We start from the raw sequence: 22,063 nt of genomic DNA, 5'->3' as shown, positions 1-22,063 counted from the left end.
CTGCGTTGTTGGTATTTGGATTAGGTTTTAATTGAGTATGAATGTTGGGCCTTGATGAAGGAATATGCTTTTGAGCACCCTTTTCGGTTATGTTTTGTTGTATTTATTGTCTTATGGGACAAGACAGCATGTTTTAAGTCCTTGTATACAAGCACAAATCTTCTGATCTGTATGTCTTTCTCTGACTGACTAACCAGGTCAGCCACAGGCGAACGTCTGTGCTGTTGGATTTGCCTCTCCACCTCAACCTGCATGCGCGCCATGGGCCGAGCCAGAGCTAGCGCCACCCGGGCCTCCTCCTGCAGCCTCCTTTGCACCCGCCAGAACCCGCTGCAGTCATCCAAAGGGTCTGAGTCCTCCTCTGCTGTGTCTCGGTCTGACAGCGAAGAGCTCTGCTTGCTCTGGAGAGGAAGTGGTGTGAGCCATGTGATGATGTAACAGCCAATGTGGGTTCTCCAACATAGTCAGATAGAGTAGTGAGAGCAATAGGACATGACAGAAATGCACGCACACAACACATAAAAAACAACAACAACAACAACAAAAAACCACAAAGCACACACCACAGGTGAAAGGGGCGTGTCCAAACTCGTTTCTGTCCTGGAGTCCTCTGCGTCACTGTCTTTGTCACTGCTGCTGTCATTAACAAAACACATCTGAAGGTTCACAGCACTCTGTAGTCTGAGAAGAAAAACAAAGCAGTGGTGAACATGAGAAAGGGTGCTGGAAATGTCACTTTGTCAGAATGAAACCTATGGAGATTAAAGGGAAATTACTGATTGGCTGTAATAACTTAATTATATTTAAACAAATAATTGATTTAAATTGAAAAAGCACAGCATATGTGACTTGGTTCAAATGGAGACCTTTATATTTATCCCAAGAAAAACTAAGATATTTTAGTGAAACCCATACAATGATAAAGAACTGAGCGGAAATGGAAAGCCAAGAAATATTTGAATACTGCTTTCAAATCTCTACAGAATTCTAAAAAATGAATCATAAGTATAACACAAAGTTTGTGAATTATTGTAATTTCCACAAAAAATAAAACAATGAACAGAAAGTTTACCAGAATTCTGTGGGATTTTTTTTTTTTTAATTTTTCATTCTGAAAAAGGCACTTGATTGTTTTCCAATCACAAGGTGATTTCCTTTCACCTTCACTTATGTTTAACAAACTTTACTATCATCATTAATTACCCGCCCCCCCTTTTTTTTTTCTAAAGAGGATCAAAAAGTAAATATATGTTGGATATGTGACTAAAAAAAAGCTAATTTAGTGACATAAAATAACAGTAATAATGACCAAAGAGAGCCAAAATATTCAATTGAACAACTAAAGCCACATTAAAAACAGTAGGTCCTCTGCAGCAGATGGACATCTGACATCTTTTCCAACAGCTCAAAGCAGCGTTCATTCATCAGTCACCATCTATGGTATTCTACAACACAAGTGAGAGAATACATCAACCAAAGAACATCCGATCAAAACAATTGCTGAAGTAACTAATGGAACTTCCACCCAAATCTAACCATAGAGGGTTTATCTTTATGTTTATTGGTGATCATTTAACATTACCAGCTCCTGTATCACTTCTGTTTTAGGCCCATTTGGACAAAAGACAGAAATGCACTTCCTTAAACCAGCTGCCCAAGGCATTGTTTCACCTAAATGATGCCTCTGCTGTCATTTAAGGGAAGAATGGTCCATGTTGTGTCGTGGTCTTGGTTAACCACACTGTGTCTGATGTAATGCAACTTATTACACTGTGCTCATGAATGTGGGTACAGGAAATGTCAATTTTTCAAATTCATGGGAAATTTACTGTAGTTAGATTTCATTATGTCAGAGCTGCTGTATATCATTGTATAATCATTTTGAAATGAAAAGTCACAGACAAATCACAAAGCTGTACCAGCAGCAGTAGAAGTACAAATACAAACAAATGGAGTAAGTAAAGATGAATGCTTTGGGGATAAAGCAGATACATTTTAAGGCATACTGTAGACTTATAATTTCAGTTAAAATAAGAAGTAGTAAAGATATACTGTAATTTGAAGATACTAGGATGAAAAATGCTAAAATCTGTTTACATTTAATGCAATTTGGTATAGTTCGGGATACATCTATTGACATGAATCAATAGCTGTAGGCCACTGTAACTGTAGGCCACTGTATTTTCTGATTCATGCTGCCAGGCTTTACTTGGTTTCTGTCTCAATAACCTCTGACACAGTGAAGGTTATCCACTGAGATACCTACTCAGAATTTATTCTTTTCATATTCAAGTTTTTTTGTCCTGATGACAGTAATACATTAGCTACTTTTTAGAAATGACAGTTCCCTTTAACAGCATTATTATGGTTGCCAAAAGAAGTTATTTTTCTGTCAACACCCCTCAGACGCTCTAACATACGATAATTTAGTGTAGTTGATTAACTCCGTTATATTTCTGCACTCTTTCTCGTGAGTGTCTGGTGTTCCCAGACAGTTTACCGTCAATTAGACACCAATGAGCCAACATTACTATCTGCGTGCGTATAGCCCTTATTTAAAATGGAGGGTGAGTTTTTACTTTCAAAGCTCATACATAATGAAAGGTAACCTTTAAAAAAATGATGCGCGTTGGCTTTCCTTTGCCCTGTAGACAGCGATAAGGTGTACCATGTAAAAAAATCATATCTATGTGAGAATCATGTATGTGAAAAACTTTTCATGAACAAGATGGACAACTCTTCTAATGACATTTCTTCTCATATTTAAGTGTCATTTTAAATACTAATAAAATCATATTTGGAACTATTCAATAATTTCTTAAAACATCAGCCACATCAAATCCTTTGGTATATTTAAAAATATCCACAATTAATATTAAAAAATGTATGGTTTTTTGACACATGCATATTCAGTCAATAGAGGCTAATTTTGTTTTCTGTTGTTTGTGATATGATTGATCGGTATCGGTGGCGGGACACCAAAGTGGACCAGTGAGCGCTGCAGGTTACAGGCTGATGATGCAAACAAGACCACATCATCTGCAAATGGCAGCGATGCAATCCTCAGCCCACCAAACTGTAAACCCTCCTCACCACAACTACGTCTCATATCCTGTCCATGAAAGTCACAAACAGAATACAGGGATTGGATGGCCCATGAGGAGAGGCCCCCTCAACCCATATTCCCGCAGTACCTTCCACAGTAAGTCCCTCGGGACCCGATCGCATGCCTTCTCCAAGTCCACAAAACACATGTAGACTGGATGGGCATACTCCTAAGCCCCCTCTGGGATCCCTGTGAGAGTAAAGAGCTGGTCCCTTGTTCCACGTCCAGGACGAAATCCACATTGTTTCTCCTCAAACTGAGGTTCGACAATTGGCCTCCTTTCCAGCACCTTGGAGTAAACTTTCCCAGGGAGGCTGAGGAGTGATGCCCCTGTAATTGGAACCTTCTGGTCCCCCTTTTTATAAGTGGAACCACCACCCCAGTCTGCCACTCTTTTGGCACTTTCCCAGATTTGCACGCAATGCTAAGGAGGCGTGTCATCCATGACAGCCCCTCAACACCCAGAGCCTTCAGCATTTTCGGGGGAATCTCATCAACACCCGTGGCTTTGAAACCTTGAAGTTTTTTAACTACCTCGGTGACTGCGCCCTGACAGATTAATTTCGAATTCCCCATCATCCTCCAGCTCTGCCTCTGCAACCGAGGGCGGGTCAGTTGGGGTAGTTCGATTTAGGAGTCCTCAAAGTGTTCCTTCCACCGACTGACAACCTTCTCAGTCAAGGTCAACAGTGTCCCATCCTTGCTGTATACAGCTTGGATGGTCCCCTGCTTCCCCCTCCTGAGCTGTCGGACAGTCTTCCAGAAAAACTTTGGTGCCGTCCAAAAGTTCTCCTCCAAGGCCTCTCCAAACTCCTCCCACACCCTGCGTTTTGCCTCCATCACAGTCAAGGCTGCAGTCCCTGCAACTGCCTCAGGAGTCCCCAGGGGCAACATGCATCTGAAAGCCTCCTTCTTTAGTCGGAATGCTTCCTTGACCACTGGGGTCCACCACGGTGTTCGAGGATTACCACCCCTTGAGGCACCCAAGACCTTGAGATCACAGCTCTCACCTGCAGCTTCAGAAATGGAAGCTTTGAACATTGACCATTCAGGTTCAGTGTCCCCAGCCTCCATAGGGATGCACGAGAAGCTCCTTCGGAGGTGTGAATTGAAGGCCTCACGGACAGAGTCCTCCTCTAGACGTTCCCAGTTCACCCGCACTACTCATTTGGGCTTACCAGGTCTATCCAAAGGTTTCCTCCGCCAACTAACCTACCTCACCACTAGATGGTGATCAGTTAATAGCTCTGTCTCTTCACCCGAGTGTCCAAAACACATGATCGGAGGTCAGATGATACGATCACAAGATTGATCATTGACCTCCGACTCAGGGTGCTCTGGTACCAGGTACACTTATGAGCATCCTTGTGTTCAAACATGGTGTTAGTTATGAACAATCCGTGACTAGCACAGAAGTCCAACAACATAACACCGCTTGGGTTGAAATCAAGGAGACCATTCCTCCCAATCACGCCCTTCCAGGTTCTCCATCATTGCCGACATGTGCATTGAAGTCCCCCCAGGAGAACAATGGATAACCTACAGGGATCCTGTGAAGGACCCCATTTAGTGACCCGAAGAAGGCCGAATACTCTGAGCTCCTATTTGGTGCATACGCGCAAACAACAGTAAGAGTTTTCCATCCCACAGCCTTTAGGCGTAGGTAGACTTCCTTCTCATCCACCGGGGTAAACTCCAACACAGCGGCACTCGGCTGGGTGCTTGTGAGTATCCTCACTCCTGCTCCTCACGCCTGATGCAACTCCAGACTAAAACAAGGTCCAATCCCTGTCCAGGAGTTGGGATCCAAAACCGAGGCTATGCGTGGAGGTAAGCCCCACCAGATCCAACTGGTAACACTTCAACTCCAACACAAGCTCCGGCTCCTTCCTCGCCAGTGAGGTGACATTCCATGTCCCCAAAGCCAGCTTCTGCCGCCTGGGTGTGGTCTGTCATGACCCCGTGTTGTCACTGCCACCTAAAAGGCAGTGCACTCAAACCCATTGATCTGCCCTGCCGGTGGTGGGTTCACAGGGGTGGGAAAAATCCACGTTGCTTTTTCGGGCTGAGCCCGGCCGGGTCCCATGGCAGACCACCAGGTGCTCGCTGACGGATCCTCCGTCCAGGCCTGGCTCCAGACGTTGGCCCCGGGCTTCCTCTGGGCAGGGTCATTTTTCTCCCTTTTCATTTTTTCATGGGATCTTCTGAGCCATTCTTTGTCTGGCCCTTCACCTGAGATCTGTTTGCCTTGGGTGACCCTACCAGAAGTACAAGACTCCCGGTAGTAGAGTTGCTCCCAGGATCCTTAGGGCAAACCTCTCCACCACAGTAAGCTTATATATTTATACATATATTGAAATATATTTATTTAAGAAAAATGTATTAAAATATAATCAACTTTTATCCTAAATATTATGATTTCTGGTTATGTTAGGGCAGCAGAGAAGGTTTTGCTGGCCTTGACGGCCCACCACTGATAAGTATTAAGTTAAATGTGTTATTTTGGTGAGCTTGTTTAGTCAAATGTGAATGTTTCTTACTTCATATGAGTAAGAAGCAAATTTTATCTCTATTCAAGCTTTAAATGTAATAATAATAATGTATCCTGTCAATTATTAATGAGTTGAATCTGGTGGCATTTCACTGTTTGCCTGACGTCCACTAAATATATTTCCAGAGAACATCTGAAGTTGTAGTGAGCTGAAGCTAAAATACAAAAATATCAGCATGGACCTTCAAAAGAGTTCATTGATCAAAGCACAACCCACTCACACAAATACTGGATCCAAACTCACCGGGAGGATGGGCCGTTCTTGCTGCAGCTGGTATGGATGACTGGCTCGTCGTCATAGAAACTGCCAAGGGCAAGCTTCTGCCTGATGGACTCTCTCTCATTCCTCTGGGCCTGCCAAAGAAAAGAGTGGAAAGCATACAAGACTGTAAAGAACATCAATGAAAGTGCAGGCTGCTGCTGCAGTTCCATTTCTGATGGATTATCCAAGTGGCACACACACATTAAAGTAACATGAAATTGAACGGTCAAGTTAAAGGAAGGGAATGAAGGGAAAACATAAGAAATGGGAACTAAAGATGGAGACAAACATGGATTCATGTTAGGACAGGTGGATGAAGTGAATGCAGAAAACTGATACTGTTTTCTGCTTTTTACAGGGCTAGTATTACACAGAGTCTGTAAGCTCAGACATGACATTATGATTGCATAAGCATTTATAAACATAATCAATTCTTAGTCTATCTACCAAAAAAGAGTGGGGTGCAGTAAACACTCCCCATTATCTGTATGCACCTAATCCAAAAAACATAGAATTTAAATAGTAAATATATTTTTTAAAATATCCTGTTTACCAGAAACACTGAAATACACCTGCAACTTGACTCAGCATTTAGGCTTTATTTTTTAAATGCTTTTTTCAATGTTTTTTTCTGTATGATGATCAGATGTTTCCTCTCATTTCTTCATTATCATTTAAACATTTCTAGGTAATTTGAACTCCATTGTTTCTGGTACATGAAATCCGAAGTCATGAAAATAACATTTTCTTTGTCTTGAAATAAGTAAAAGAGAAACTGAAGAAAATATTTAATGATAGGGTTATTTATTTTGGAATCTTGGAGATTTTTTTTTTTTTCACTGTAAATTTGTACCTGCTTGTCCCAAGGCTGGATTCATGTGTCTTTCACACACACACACACACACACACACACACACACACACACACACACACACACACACACACACACACACACACACACACACACACACACACACACACACACACACACACACACACACACACACACACACACAGGATAACTCCCAGGTTTAGAGATGTTGCCTGTATGTGTCAGAGCTGTTTCTAAAAATACTTCAAAAACCATCTCAATACTTAAACGCTCTCCTATCTTTTGTGTCAAAGTACTATGTGAAAATATAAATCACACCTCATTGCCTTGATGCACACAAACCACATTTTATGTGCGCATACACATCAGATGGCTGGTTGTGTTGGCCACAAGCAGGCTGTCTGTGCACTAGATCTGCCTTGATGAGCTTAGATTGATTGATTAGGTGATCCACATAATATTAGTCAAAATCCTCAATGTAAGAATGTGCTCTTTCTGATTGTAAAATGAGGAGATTTTGGATTTTGATCCAAAATCTCACTGATGGTTGGGTAAAAAAAACAATTTGAGGACATTACTCAATGTTCCAGGAGAATACAATGAGAGTATTTTTTTAACACAAATTGTCATTTCATAGCCTAAAAAATTTGACCAACTAAATGCTAAAGAAACTGGTGGACTGATAGATAATTGACGTATAAACTATATAAACACAATGTATTTTATATGCTCTACAACACATGAGCCTCATGGTAACTGTAACTGATGTAGAATAATTTCATATATGAAAAGGAACAAAGCTTATATATGTGAGCGAGACAAACAGGTTGAGATCACGTATGAACACACCCACACCACCTTACAACTACACATCCATTATGGCTGATTCATCATCAGTGGCTCTACCAAGATGGGTCTGACTGTCTGGTGATACATAACCCTCACTGTCACTAACTAAAGCAAACACAAATCCACACACCTGGTAAATGCGTTTCTCCTGGTGCACCATTGTATTAAAACAGCCGCCCTGCTCCTCTCTATACTGCAGTGAAGCCAGACCCAGGACACCCTCTCATACACTGCAGCTCGGTGAAGTAGTGTGAGGGAGGGAAGGAGAGAGAGAGCAGAGAGGGAAGGTGGGTAGACGGCAGTGGCAGGAGGGGGGATGTGGAGGCAGGAGAGCAAAGAGTGGGAAGAGATGGAAGCAGAGAAAGAGAGAGAAATACAGGAGGGAGGGGGAGAGCTGCTGAGTGCGACTGCTCTCCTGATCTGTTATCTGCTCCTCCATCTTTTTTTTCTTGCTTTCTCTTCTCTGGCTTCTTCACTTCATCTTATCAATGAAAGGATTAAATAGAAACTATTAGAAATCTGCACCCTGATAGGAGAAGACAGGCTAGGTTTGCAAAAATCTAGTTGTATGATTTGTTCTATATAAAGGTGAGCGCCACCAGTGGGTTGAAAGACCAAGATAAACATATACAGATAAGTGAGACCGAAAGCAAAATCTTTAAAGAGACTGATCAATAACAGCTCCGCAAAAAGAAAGACAAACATGGTGTGTGCACTCGTGAATTATTTGGCCCAAGTCAGAGCAGTGATTTTCCAATGTACACTCTCACATCACAGATCACTGTGTGATGAGCCGTGACTGAGTCCAGTGACTCCAGGGTTCACATGCCCACATTTGCAAACAAAAACAAAAATAAATACACTCACAAAAGTGTACACACCCACAGTGCTGCGTCATGTTGTCTTTTTCCTTGTGGTTGAGAGACTAACTAGGGGATGGGCTCAGAGGAAGAAATGTGGTGCTTGTGCAGAGTGGACGGTCTGGTTTGCTTTCCGCTAAAACAGTCTCCAGCCTGTGGTGCAAAGATGTCCTGGAGCTCCTCCGTCAAGATTCTGCTTTTAACCATGCAGCCTCTTCCCGCAGTTTCCATCTTCTCCACAATCCGTCCACCAATGGCCTATGGTGGTCTTTCTCATGAATACCTCTTCCTCCTCTCCATCATCCATGTCTATGTAACAGTCTTCCATAGAGACCAAGTGTGTGGAAGAGGTGGAGCAACTGTCAAAAATGGTGGAGGGACAAAATGCCATGGTTGGGAATATCAACACTCATGGACTAAAGATCAACCACCTTTTTCATTTCCAAGGTATCTTGGAGTTTTCTGCAATGGTAAGGATTTAAAAAAATGATGATTCCAGTTATGTAAAGGACTTAAGAATGAATAAATATGGTTTTCATATTTCCCATGTAGTTGCTGAATTTTTTTTCTGTCGTAGCCTTTTTCTTACTCTTTCATTTAGTATTGCAAGAACAGCAAGCTTAAAAACCGCATACACAGAAAAGACCAACATAACCTTCAATCCAAACATATAAAAAATGTCAAAACACAAAGCCAAGCCCAATCTCACATAATACATGCTGTGTCCAAGACTCACCTTTGTTGTAAAGTACAGACCGATCATGAAGATGCTTAAAATGAATATTTGGAAGCAGCACCAAACAGAAATATGCACAGTACTAGAAAGGACAACTGCTTCTCCAGAACTGGGTACAAAGTGATGACTGTTTAGATTTTTGCACTTCTCATCAGGGTTTCATACTTCCGGCTGGTGGACAATCAAGACCAATAATGATTGAAAGGTGAAGAATAAAGACATTCATCCTTGCTACCAAAGGCTAGCCTTACACATCCTTCTGTTGTCATGTGTAGCTTGGCTGCAGAGATGTGTGCAATTGTGTGTATGTATACGTGTTATCACAGGGATCCCAGAGGAAAGAGCACAATGTGGAAGTACATAGGAGCAGAAACAATGGGGTGTTTGCTCATGCTATGCAAATGCAGATAGGAGTGAGTTGGCTATTTCAGGAAGAAGGAATAATAGATTTGAAAAGGAAGGCAAATCTATTGATCATTTACTGTAATCACTGTATCAAAATGATTCCATTCATGATGTTTTATTTATTTCCAGGCGGTCAGGGACAGTCAGGCTTCTATTGGTTGCTTCACTGGAACCAAGTCAAAGAACATGATAGACAATTCTCATTCTAGCATGTGACATCTCGTATTAGCATTCAGACATAGGATTGACTTTGAGTTTAATCCATCGTCCAAAAATAAGATAAACACGATTTAGAGTTTAATTTCCATATTAGTAGATGGTGTAATGGCTGATTTGAATCATGTCAAAAATTTGGATACTTCTACGTGATCTTAGGTCATTATCAATATTCTAAGTGACAGGTGGTTGATGTTAAATAGGCAGATATTAACCTAGCATGTGGTCAAACCCCCAAAACACAACTGGCCTATTATCTCATCCCAGTTAGGCTGTAACTAATTTTCAAAAGATTCTGTTGTGAAGCTTACAGCATAGTTGGTTCAGTAAGTTAGGGCATAATTGAAAAACCAGCTCTCAGTTCCTGAATTGCAAGGCTAGAGAGGCATAATAAAATAAATTAACAAGTAAATTTTCTGCAACCGGAATTCAATTTAAACATAAATAATCTAATCATTGACCTTTAAAGAAATTCATCATCCTTGCAATTTACCAGATCTGCTGGGAAATCAATTTCCTCTGCAGTTAGTTAACACAGATGGGACAAGTCACGAGACTTAGCTGTGGCCCAATGGGAACTTTTTCAAAACAAACCACGAATAAAAATGTCAGTAAAACATTTTAATGAATGTATGGCACCAGATGATTGTCCCCTGTGGGAAAGAGTAATGAAAGGTAATAGTTTTGAAATGAGATAACTTTTTAATGAGAGGACAAGGAAGCAAAAACAAAACAATTTGTCTCCCCATCATGTTTGATTTGCTCATCACTAGACAAAAAAAAAAGTCATCTGAGCATGCTCAGGTGGAGGAAAGCCACTCGACTTGTGAGCTTACCGTTTACACAATGGTAAGTAAAAGTTTTTTCATAATGTTCTATTAACAATGTATTTTATTCAAACCATATATATCGTTTTGTCTTCGGGTATTGATAAAACTCAGCTCAATCTTTTATTTTGAAGACGAAGAATAGTCTTTGGGTTTTCTACATTGGACATAAAAGTAATACAACCAGGCATATTAACTTATGTAGCTGCAAAAGGGCATAAGCCGGTGTTTTATTGTGCTGGTCCGGATAAATACGGAGGGTTGTGTCAGGAAGGGCATTGACGTAAAATCAATATGCGAATCGAACATACCGAATCGGTCGAGGCCCAAGTTAACAATGACCGCCATCAGTGCTGTTCACCTACAGGGAAATTGGACTACTGTTGGTCGAAGAAGGAGAGGAGTGTTCGTAGGAAGAGAGAGAAGAGGAACACCAAGAGTATAGGACTGAGAGTAGGGATGTTTAATGTTGGAACTATGACAGGAAAAGGTAGTGAGTTGGTTGGCATGATGCAGAGGAGGAAGGTAGACATACTGTGTGTCCAGGAGACCAGGTGGAAAGGTAGCAAGGCTAGAAGTTTAGGAGCAGGGTTCAAGTTGTTCTATCATTGTGTAGATAGGAAGAGAAATGGAGTAGGAGTTATTTTGAAGGAGGAGTTTGTTAGCAATGTCCTGGAGGTAAAAAGTGTCAGATAGAGTGATGAGTCTGAAGCTAGGAATCGAAGGTGTGATGTTCAATGTCGTTAGTGGGTATGCTCCACAGGTAGGATGTGAGCTGGAGGAGGAGAAATTCTGGTTGGACTTTGACGAAGTGATGCAGAGCATACCTAGAAGTGAGAGTTGTTATTGGTGCAGACTTCACTGGACATGTTGGTGCAGGAAACAGAAGTGATGAGGAGGTGATGGGCAGGTTTGGTATCCAGGAGAGGAATGCAGAAGGACAGATGGTGAATGACTTTGCTAAAAGGATGGAAATGGCTATAGTGAATACTTTCTTCCAGAAGAGGCAGGAACATAAGGTGACCTATAAGAGTGGAGGTAGGAGCACACAGGAAGACAATATCTTGTGTAGACAGGGTAATCTGAAGCAGATCAGTGACTGCAAAGTAGTGGTAGGTGTAGCCAAACAGCATTGGATTGTGGACAGAGCAGAGGACGAAATGACGGAAGCTGAAAAAGGAAGAGTGTTGCATGACTTTTAGGAAGGAGTTAAGACAGGCTCTGGATGGTCAGGAGGTGCTTCCAGATGACTGGACAACTTACAGCTAATGTGATCAGGGAGACAGGTAGGAGAGTACTTGGTGTGTCATTTGAAAGGAAAGTAGATAGACTTGGTGGTGGAATGAGGGGGTACAGGAGTGTATACAGAGAAAGAGGTTAGCTGAGAAGAAGTAGGACACTGAGAGGACTGAGGAGAGTAGACAGGAGTACAGGGAGATGCAGCGTAAGGTGAAGGTAGAGGTAGCAAAGGCCAAACAAGAAGCTTATGATGACTTGTATGCTAGGTTGGACAGTAAGGAGGGAGAGACTGATCTATACAGGTTGGCAAGACAGAGAGACAGAGATGTCAAGGACGTGCAGCAGGTTAGGGTGATTAAGGATAGGGATGGAAGTCTATTGACAGGTGCCAGTAGTGTGATGGGAAGATGGAAAGAGTACTTTGAAGAGTTGATGAAAGAGGAAAATGAGAGAGAACAAAGACTACAAGAGGTGACTGTTGTGGACCAGGAAGTAGCAAAGATTAGTCAGGATGAAGTGAGGAGGGCATTGAAGAGGAGGAAGAGTGGAAAGGCAGTTAGTCCTGATGATACACCTGTGGAGGTATGCAAGTGTCTAGGAGAGGTGGCAGTAGAGTTTCTGACAGGGTTGTTTAACAGGATCTTAGATAGTGAGAAGATGCCAGAGGAATGGAGAAGTGTGCTGGTTCCCATTTTTTTAAGAACAAGGGAGATGTGCAGAGTTGCGGCTCTTGTGGTCACCCCTGAAAGGAAAAGCCGAAAGGAAAAGAAGATCCAGGCATATTAACTCTGCTTAACTAATGGGTTTTCCCATGGTGGATCCACAACCCTCCCACAAAGATTCAATTTGTAAAGGAGTTTTTGTGTAATTCTCCTAATAATAAAAATCCCTAACAGTAAACAGGTACATGGAAAATAAAAGTAACTAAATTAGTGATTGTCCAGAATGCTACTTTGAATGCTACTACTGCGACTTTTTGTCTTGTAGTATACCACTGTTAACACTGTTCACCTTTACATACCACAACCTGCTATTTTACAATGGGATCACCTTACTCTCTCATGTACTAACACCGATTGGGCATTCATTTTATACTTATGAAGTTTAACCTGATCCACACACAAATTCTAAGTCTCCAGTCAGATGTTCTCAATTTTTCAACGTATTAATATCCATCCAACCATTTACTTGTAGACAATTGCAATCAGCTCATCTACAGTAGCTTGAGGGTCACAGGTTTGCTGGAGCCTATTCCAGCTGGTTATTCCAGCTGGTTATGGGCAAAGCACAGGATACATCTTGGATAAGATGCCAGCTTATTGTTGGGCCACATGAAGGACAAACACACATTCACACATCAATGGATAATTTTGTGTGACCTGTGTCATCAAGCTGCATGTTTTTGGAGGTGAGGAAGCCGGAGAGTCCAGAGAGAACCCACACAGACACGGGAAGAACATACAGAACAAATTCTTCACAAAAGAATTAACTCTGACCCTACTTGCTGTGAGGGGGTAGCATTTCCCATGGCACCACCATGCTGCCCCACCGTTTTAAAATTTTGTGCAGTAAACTTATGACCTCTAGAACAACAAACCAGCTTTTAGCACTGAGGGGAGTTGAGAATATTCTGAATAGAAAATCACCTTCATCCATGAGCATTCCCCTTTCCTAAAAAAATGCATCCATCCGATTATCCAAATCTCTCGTTCCATCTGTTCAAGTCATTTAAGCTATTCCGTTTTATTTTTAAGCTGCGTTGAACTTGTACATTTTTGTTTGATACCTATAGCCACTAGTTGAGTATTCAAGTAAAACCGAGTTTGGATTCAATTGCAGTTCTTTAGAATGAAAATAACTGCTTCCACATTATAAACATGTACTGCCATTTCCAACTACTTCTTTGGAAAAGTGTTTGTTGGATTATGCAACTGAACCAACAGTTTCTCTAACAAGTTTTTCCTCTACTCATACCAGTTCTTGAATCTAGGCTCAACTTCTGAGGCTTCAGGATGAGAACTTCATAAATCAAGCATTAAGGTTGAGAAATTAAGTTTACCGGTTTTTGAATCAGATAGTGGCCTATGATATTTTAAAGAGTTAGCTTTTCCCATATTGTGGAAATTCTCATGGTACACCTTTAAGGTAGAGAAACTGGACAGCCGCTTCTGTATTTCAAATCATTTATTGGAAATATTCCTTGAGACTACAGTGGTCATGGATGGCGATATTGCAAAAATGGAAATTGGTAAACTTGCTGAGAGTCCTGTGATCGAACAACCTCCGTTTTCTCAGGTGCTGCCGTCGTAGTGGTTGTGGTCGTGGTAGTGGTAGTGGTCGTTGCAGGCATCGTTGGTTCTTGCTCCTGCTCAACTACTGGATGGGGAGGCTGAACCTGGGGGTGAAAATACTGAGGAAAACTATAGGGATGTTGAGAAAACATGGGCACATACGGTGCAAAGTCAAACAAGGGTTTTAAGTACGGTGGCTGAGGTAGGGAAGACCAGGGAAGGGGATGGCTATAAGGTGGGAAAGGAAACTGAAACATTTGGAGATGACCAGCAGCTGGCTTTTCCATTGGTGTGGCAGGTGCAACTGTTGTCGCCGTTGTTGCCTCTGTAGTAGTAACAGGCGCTGCCGTTGTGGTTGGCGTAGCAACTGGAAGAGGTGGTCGAAAGTAGGGAAATATTGGCGGGTAAAAGGGGAATTGTGGAACTTGGGGCAACTCTGGCCTTTTTGCAGGCGCGTGGGTGGTCGTTGCAGCAGTGGTAGTGACAGGCACTGCAGTTGTTGGTGCAGCTGTTGTGATGACAGGCGCTGCAGTTGTTGGTGCAGCGGTCGTGACAGGCGCTGCAGTTGTTGGTGCAGGTACTGCAGCCACTGGCAGAGGTGGTTGAAAGTAAGGGAACATCGGAGGGTAGAAAAAGGGGAATTGTGGAACTTGAGGCAACTCTGGTCTCTTTGCAGTTGGCGCAGCTGTAGTAGTGACAGGCGCCATCGTAGTTGGCGCCTCTGTAGTAGTGACAGGCGCCATCGTAGTTGGCGCCTCTGTAGTTGTGACAGGCGCCATCGTAGTTGGCGCCTCTGTAGTTGTGACAGGCGCCGCTATTGTGGTTGGTGCAGTAACTGGAAATGGTGCTTGAAAGTAAGGAAACATTGGAGGGTAGAAGAAGGGGAATTGTGGAACTAGAGGCAATTCTGGTCTCTTTGCAGGTGACTTTGCAGTTGGTGCAGCTGTGGTAGTAACAGGCGCTGCCGTCGTGGTCGTTGGTGCCTCTGTAGTAGTGATAGGCACTGCTGTCGTGGTTGGTCCAGGTGTTCCAGTTACCAGAAAAGGAGTGTGCTTTGGACACCAGAGAGAGACTGGGATTCCCTGCCAACGCATTGGGAGCACATAATTTTCACCCTTGAGATGGGAAAAAAGGCAATTAAAATTTATTCAGTCGACGCAATTTACATTCCATCCACAGTGAAACTTACATTACACAACAATTTGGAAACCAACTAATTCTTAGCTTTCACCTAAACTCAAATTCAGTCAGGAGTAGTTGCATCATTTGTTAAAACATAAGATTTGTTTGGCTAGAGTACTTTCAAACATTACCTCTTGAACCATGTTGCAGCCATCGTAAGGAACCAACATAACAAGTGCAAAGGTGTTCCTGTGCATGTTGTAGCCACAGGAGGATGGAATCTGGGACAGAGGTACTGGTGAAGCATTCCCTGCATGGAGAACAAAAAACATTGCCGAGGTCAAAACTTTACTTTGTGTAGTTAATTAGCTGATGAACCTAGTACATGTACCTTGTTCCACTGCAAACTGTGAAGCTCCATGTCCTATTGCTTTAAACTTCAGCTGATCCCCACCACATTGCAGAGAAGATGACAACCGCTTCCATATGGCCTCTTTGCTATCTTGTGTTTGTCCTTTAACCCAGCCTGCAGGGATTAATAAAAGGCAGGAATTACAACCCATTGTGGCAACTCTTGACCATGTTAAAAGTGACAAACCTAATAAGTAGAAAGCCTCTTACCAGCAGAATCTGCTTGATAAGTAGCATCCTCCACCGCAGATACATTTGACCTCATCTTCACACCGGTGATTGGAGAAAGGAGGTCTGCTCCTTTTTCAAAAGCTCTCCCGAACACGATTCTCCCCTCCTGAAAATTTGTCATTCTAGTTCCTTTACTTCTTTCTCGTCTATTTGATTTCTTCAGTCGTTGACAACTTGTCATTGGCACCAACAGACAGGAGAGAATTAAAGCAGCAGCAAAGCAAACGGTCGCACATTTCCTCTTCCCTTTCGACGTCATTTTCTTCCTGCAAGTTCAGAGGATGGAGAAATGTTCCGCTGATGAAACTATTTGAGTGGCGTGGCTTTATACCAGCTGGTGCAGCAGGTGTGTCTACAACCAATCAAATCATGATCTTGGGAGCCTAATTGATTGGCTGATTGATTGCCCTTGATTAATGGGTATTGGTTACACCTGCTGGCTGTAAGGACCGAACAGCAGTGGGAGGAGGATGCATTTATTTGCACCTCAATTACAGGTTTAGATTTAACTTTTTTCAGGTTAGAATTAGAATATGTCTAATATGTTATTTTTTTCAATAAATAGAAATAAAATTGATTTACACAAAATAATTTCTTATTTTTCATTATTTATTTTTTCTTAATGTGATGAATGAATTAAGATAAAACACTTTTTTTGCCAGCTTGTGGCGACAAGTTGTTAGTAGCCCTATGAAACCGTTTATAAAGTTTGTAAAAAAAAAAAGAGGACGAAATGAGGGTGGAAATAAATATGCCCTGCACACTTTAAAGATGTACTTTTGTCAAACTTACAAAATCAAGAGCAAGCCAAATGAAAACCCCTGGAACTGTTAGAATATAAAACTAGAGAAGGGCGTCACGGTGACGCAGCAAGGCGGTTCTGGGTCCGCGTCCCGCTCTGCGGTGCTTGCACGCTCCAACACCGAGAGAGAGCAAAGATTTTCAGCTCTCTGTCAGTGTTTGAATTGTTCAGTTTGAGCAAACTTTTGAGGACTTACGGTATTGTAGAGGCCGTGAGGCCATCTCGCGATACTTCCGGTGTTTTTGCTTTGAACGTCATTTACACACGATTGCGACTACCGTAATGACCCATACGTGTGCCAGATGCGCACACTTTCCAGCGCCAAGCGAGGGCGCAAGACCCGCAGGTAAAAAGGGTTTTTAACCTAGAGATGAGAAACTTTTAGATTTAAATTGGCATAATACACATAAACTCAAATAAGCACTGTATTGCCCAAATCAAATTATTATACTAACCATATTCTATTAAAAATAAAAAAATTTCAGCAATAACATGTTTTTTTTACTTGAACTATAAAATCAGTACAATACACAGTACAAGAGTTGTGCTTTATAGTTTGTGTGGGTATTAAAATCAGTGAGCTGTCATAAATACTAGCAACCCATTGCTGCAGACAGCTATTTTTCATCCCCAAGGTTACTGTCAACACCAGCGAGTGTGACATATTAAGGTGAGTGTATCGTTTAATATATAATTCTTTACGTTTCAGTACAGTGTTTTTAATTAATACCTAAACCTGAAGTACAGATATTCTAAACCAGACAATGATAACATCTGATATTTTGCCTGATATCAAACTCCTATGGTTTAATGCATGTGATAACAACACAAACTTTGACATGTTTTTCACTTAATTCCTGATTGTAATGCGTACATTCCTTCAGCAGGAAAAACATTTCTCACACACTGTGGATGCTACTATCTTGTCAAGAACACTGAATTGGACTTAACTTCAGTCAGGACAGATAAAACTATGAGTGAGTGAGTAACGTCAGATTATCCTATTTTGGTTGATTAGTCCTGGGTTTTATTCAAATGATGTAGAAGTATATTTTATTTTATTATTAGATGCTACAGTGGCTGTATTACACCCTGATCACAGTGATCCACTTTCTCCTTCGGATGACCATGTGAGACAGCTTAAGTAGTGGATCATTGGAATTTTCCCTTTTCTTTCTAAATTAATGTTTAATCTTGAATTGTTATTTATTTACTGGCTTTAAACTGCATTTCCCCTGGGTTTGATAAGGCAATACCAGAGGGCTGTCCAAGGTCTACCGGTGACCCACCCAGCCATTGTATTGGAGCAGCAGGATTTCTGAGATATAATCGGGAGTCTGACAACCACAGAATAAACAAACCAACCATTGTTCCAGTGGTACCAAGATCAAATTCTCATATATGGTTATAAATCTATATACAGTATTTGGCTATTTGTTAGTTAAATACACCACTGATACACTCTTTTCCAGCACCAACACCTGCAAGAGTACACAGTAAAATGTGAGTTCTGTGGAGAAAAAGCCAAACCTTCACTGGATTTATCGAGGGAGCAGCAGGTAGGGAACGCAATGAACGTGGAAAAACAAACTCTTCAAATTTATTTCGCTGCTGACCTCCTCCCATCCTCTTTTGTCCCTCTCAGGCAGCTCTGAACTTCTGCTGTGCCAAGAGACAGCAGCTGCATGGGATGCTGGAGAAGCAGAGATGTTTAGTTGGACAGAGAAGTAGCCTGAAGCTCAGTATATCAACTTCACTAGGAGACGAGCCAGACACAGAGGAAATCCCCTTCCAAGTCAGAGAGATGGACGATCCCAACAAGTTTCTTATGGGCTTACAATGTGGACTTGAGTACAAAATAAAATAAATACTTTTATCCTCCATGCAAAAATGTAAAGATTTTAATAAAATGGTAGGAGATGACACCTTTACTGTATTGAAGTGTTGAGTATTATAATCTGTGTCCTTTTTTAGAGAACAAGCAGAGCTGACAGTGTTTGAGGATGACTCAACTCAGACACCTGTAGCTGAGACCTGTGAGTATGCCTTTAAATATGTGATACTGAACCAGAATACAAGTGTATGCAGAATATATCTTGTTCAGATAATCAGTAAGAAGCAAATCAAGTGCAAACATTAAATTACTTTGTGAAACCCCTTCTTTCTGTGCTATTATTTAGCTGCTCCAGAATTCAAGGTGCTCAGCTTCCGGCTCTCTTGTAACAAAGAAAATGGACGCTGGACAGTATATTCTAGCACTGAAGCCGAGGAACACCCAAAAATAGAAGAAGAGGAGCAGGTGTTGATTCCCCAGTGCAACCACAAGCCACTTAAATTTGGCTTGTGTTATCACCAGGTAATGAAAATTGACTTTTAATTTAATCATAAACCTATTTTGAGAAATTATTTTATAAAAAACATAAATGGGAGTGTATAATTAATTTCATAAGACACTGCCCCCATGTGGTCATACTATGTCATATCAGAGTGGCAAGCCCTCATTCACTAATTAAGCATATAAATATTAATAACTGTAATAATCCATAGATAATAAAAGGGTATTGAAGCAGGTGAAAGATACATCTTGTGGATGCGCTGGGACACATCATCAGTGATGTACCCTTGGGTCATTGGGGGTTTTCGGGTCTTTCAACATCAGACCCCTGACCTAGGTGACCCGGTCATGGTGATCAGTCCCCAGTCTGTTACCCAGCAGCATTTGCCCAAGGTTCCCCTCTCTTGATCCAAAGCCTTCTGGTGTCTTTCTCTGTGGCTTCAGTTGCGGATGCAATTGTTTTCCGTTTTGCCTTCCCAATGAGTCCCAGCTGTGTGAAAACTCTAGAATGAACACCCTGTGAATCCTCGACAACCCACTTCCAGGGTCTCGCAGACCTTTTTCCAGCTTTGCCTTCTGCACTTTTCCACCAGCTCCTGGTATTATGCTCCCTCTCATTAGCCTCATCCATGCAATCTTCCAAGGGCACATTGAGCTTCAGAATGATCATCTGCATGGTGGAATCTGAGACAATAAACGTATCTGGTTGAGGCGTCATTGACATAATGGAACAGAAGTTAAGTGGCCTACCCAGGTCACAGTTGCCAGTCAGTGGCAGCGGTGGTGAGGACACCAGACTTTTCCTGCGATTGTAAGTTGGATTTCTCTCCAGCTTTATGGAAACTGATGGTACTAGAAGTGGTCCTTGCAGGGGTTGACAGTGGTGGCTATGCTGTCAACAACTGCTCTAAGCACCTGGTCGTGGCGTCAGCAATAGTATCCATCTTCAAAGGCTTTTGGGCAGCTACTGACTAAATATTCCAGGGAACCCTGTCCTTAACAGCAGGAACAGGATGGTGTCTCAGTTTTAATCAAGGCAGGAGGTTTGCTGGGCTTGGAATTTAGTAGTGTCAAGTCAATATATAAAAGTGTCTGTAACATCCATTACGATTCATTAACCAATGTTGCACCTGGTTAAAAAAAGGGATTGCTACCTAGCCATTTTTACAGGCTGACAAGTAGTTCGAATGAAGAGGAATCTGATTCTGATGTGCTGATAGTGTGAAGGAAGCAAAACAAACACAAAATGAAAACTTCACCCCTTTCTATTTCAAATATTTTTACCCACAGGGAGGGTCAGATGTTCTACAGAGGATTTATTCAAGTGGTGAGAAATTTCTCACTGCATTCCCTGATGGCTCTGCTCAGGTCTTGTATCCTCTCACAATAAAGTTTCATTAGATTTTCAGACCAAGAGGAATCATTCTAAGAGAAATGTGGACATTTAAGAGCAAATCCTACTCTTTGTCAGATTGTACATATGGCACGTGCTGTAGAGCAGATGTTTCCATCCTTAAAAGCTAACAGCTATCCCTCAGGCCTCTTGGCTCTCATTGTCATTGTCACAAGAGACAATGGAAGGGTCTGCATTGTATATGACGACATTGATGTTCCCTGTCAACCTGTGAGAGCAATGTTCCAGTCTGATGGCAGGGCAACATGTTATCAAAGCAATGGAAACATATGGTACAAAGATAAATGTTCTTTATTTCATAAAAACTAATATTTTATTGTATCATTTGTGGTTAATGTAAATATAGGTCTAATACTTAGAGGACTCAATACAAATTCATATTTGTTTGTATCGCAGGCTGAGCTTAAACAGATCAGGTGGTCAGTGTTTGGATGAGAATGGTTCAAAGGTTCGTCACTGGAGTTGGAACGGTCGGAGTCTGACCCCCACTCAGCTGCACCCCATCTTCTTGTCTCTCAACAAAAATGTTGGGGTCCGAGTCCTGGGGAGGGAACAAGCATTTGTGTCCTTCCTGGCAAAAGGCCAACAGGCAAAGTTCAGCGTGGGTAACTGCTCTGCTCAGGTGACGCCTTGTTCTTTCTTTTAATCAAGCATCATCCCAGCAGGTCCAGCTCTAAAGACACCTGGAATGTGCAAATCTGACATTTGAAATGGAAAATCATTTTGCTTCATTAACCTGTGCTTCTTTTTTCAGAATGGATGTCAAACAGACAATCAACAATCTGTTTTAAAAGAGGAGCAGTTTGTGTTGGCAGCCAGGATGAGGATCTTGTTGGTCGTCAAGAACATTCACCAGTACCTGGCGACCCCCTCCCATCGCACCTGTCGAAGAACAGACAAGGTCCTCACCTCCACGTCACTGCCCAGAGGGTTCTGGTAGATGGTACTGAGGTGATCACGACAGAGTGTTTATCCACTAGTGCCCTCAGGATTTTCTTTGATGAACCAGTAGTACAGTGACCAAAATGCAAGTCACACTTCAAAAACCAGGTCAGAAAACTGACCCTTAAGGAAATGATCACATCAGTAATTTTGGTGCTTCTGTTGTGTTAAGATGTGTTGGTATTTAGCACAACTGTTTCTTGTCCTTCCGCCCAGAGAAGTGACTTAATGTGATTTCAGGAGATTTCCATAAATATCTATTTAGTCACAGAATGTACTTTCAAGGACAATTTTGAGGGGCAAAAAATATATATAAAATCACTCAAATACAAAACCTTTGACATTGTGTTTCCCTTGTAACATCACTATTGTTTGTTTTACATTATGCTCTTGTCTAATCCCTTTTTGTTTTCAAATTAAATCATTATACATCCTAATGAGTTCCAGACAACAGGGTGAACAGAAGGCTCCAAGACACCTCATGACAGTCTTCTGTAGTGTCTCGAGGGTTTCCTTCAACTGAACTTAATCAGCCACATCTACTGAAATCCACTATCTCACCACTCACCTAAAATAATTGCCCCATTGTTTAGTACCAGTACTCATTCTACTCTGCATCGATCACACATCAG

General features: G+C 41.8%; 3 protein-coding genes across 3 annotated transcripts in view; 1 reads left to right on the top strand and 2 right to left on the bottom strand.

Moving 5' to 3' along the window:
• The window catches only part of zgc:153615 (uncharacterized protein LOC777747 homolog), a 9,483-nt gene extending 1,642 nt beyond the window's left edge, over positions 1–7,841 (bottom strand). Inside the window, exons 1-4 of the mRNA XM_068340788.1 lie at positions 7,731–7,841; positions 5,902–6,011; positions 564–681; positions 195–401 (exon numbers count right to left, since the gene is read on the bottom strand). Coding sequence (XP_068196889.1) covers positions 195–401; positions 564–681; positions 5,902–6,011; positions 7,731–7,760 — 465 coding nt within the window. The 5' untranslated portion in view covers positions 7,761–7,841. The remainder of the gene's footprint in view (positions 1–194; positions 402–563; positions 682–5,901; positions 6,012–7,730) is intronic.
• Positions 7,842–14,087: 6,246 nt separating this feature from the next.
• Positions 14,088–16,370, bottom strand: LOC137612729 (uncharacterized). Its single transcript, XM_068341402.1, has 4 exons — positions 15,918–16,370; positions 15,688–15,822; positions 15,488–15,606; positions 14,088–15,289 (listed from the first exon to the last, which is right to left on the bottom strand). Exons 1-4 carry the CDS (start codon positions 16,195–16,197, stop codon positions 14,099–14,101), a joined length of 1,725 nt encoding a protein of 574 aa, XP_068197503.1. The 5' UTR covers positions 16,198–16,370; the 3' UTR covers positions 14,088–14,098.
• Positions 16,371–17,042: 672 nt separating this feature from the next.
• Positions 17,043–21,952, top strand: LOC137612445 (glutamate-rich protein 6). Its single transcript, XM_068340977.1, has 10 exons — positions 17,043–17,086; positions 17,990–18,020; positions 18,213–18,299; positions 18,386–18,591; positions 18,715–18,776; positions 18,921–19,096; positions 20,366–20,448; positions 20,603–20,761; positions 20,886–21,111; positions 21,244–21,952. The coding sequence occupies exons 1-10, from the start codon at positions 17,043–17,045 to the stop codon at positions 21,427–21,429; spliced, it is 1,260 nt and encodes a 419-aa protein (XP_068197078.1). The 3' UTR covers positions 21,430–21,952.
• The last annotated feature ends 111 nt before the right edge of the window (positions 21,953–22,063 follow it).

This window comes from Antennarius striatus, chromosome 18 (genome assembly GCF_040054535.1).
Source record: "Antennarius striatus isolate MH-2024 chromosome 18, ASM4005453v1, whole genome shotgun sequence".
Taxonomy (NCBI): Eukaryota; Metazoa; Chordata; class Actinopteri; order Lophiiformes; family Antennariidae; genus Antennarius; species Antennarius striatus.
The sequence above is the reverse complement of the archived record's forward strand: the minus strand, read 5'-3'. Positions and strand labels throughout refer to the sequence as shown.

What these genes read in the sequence shown, in the direction of transcription:
- LOC137612445 (XM_068340977.1), top strand. Translation starts at nt 17,043, where the DNA reads ATGCGCACACTTTCCAGCGCCAAGCGAGGGCGCAAGACCCGCAG. An exon ending in ATTTATCGAGGGAGCAGCAG is followed by an intron (nt 18,300 to 18,385) that starts GTAGGGAACGCA and finishes TGTCCCTCTCAG; the next exon opens with GCAGCTCTGAACTTCTGCTG. An exon ending in GATGGCTCTGCTCAGGTCTT is followed by an intron (nt 20,449 to 20,602) that starts GTATCCTCTCAC and finishes AAAAGCTAACAG; the next exon opens with CTATCCCTCAGGCCTCTTGG.
- LOC137612729 (XM_068341402.1), bottom strand. Translation starts at nt 16,197, where the DNA reads ATGACGTCGAAAGGGAAGAGGAAATGTGCGACCGTTTGCTTTGCTGCT. An exon ending in ACAGTTTGCAGTGGAACAAG is followed by an intron (nt 15,607 to 15,687) that starts GTACATGTACTA and finishes TTCTCCATGCAG; the next exon opens with GGAATGCTTCACCAGTACCT. An exon ending in GCTGCAACATGGTTCAAGAG is followed by an intron (nt 15,290 to 15,487) that starts GTAATGTTTGAA and finishes TCCCATCTCAAG; the next exon opens with GGTGAAAATTATGTGCTCCC.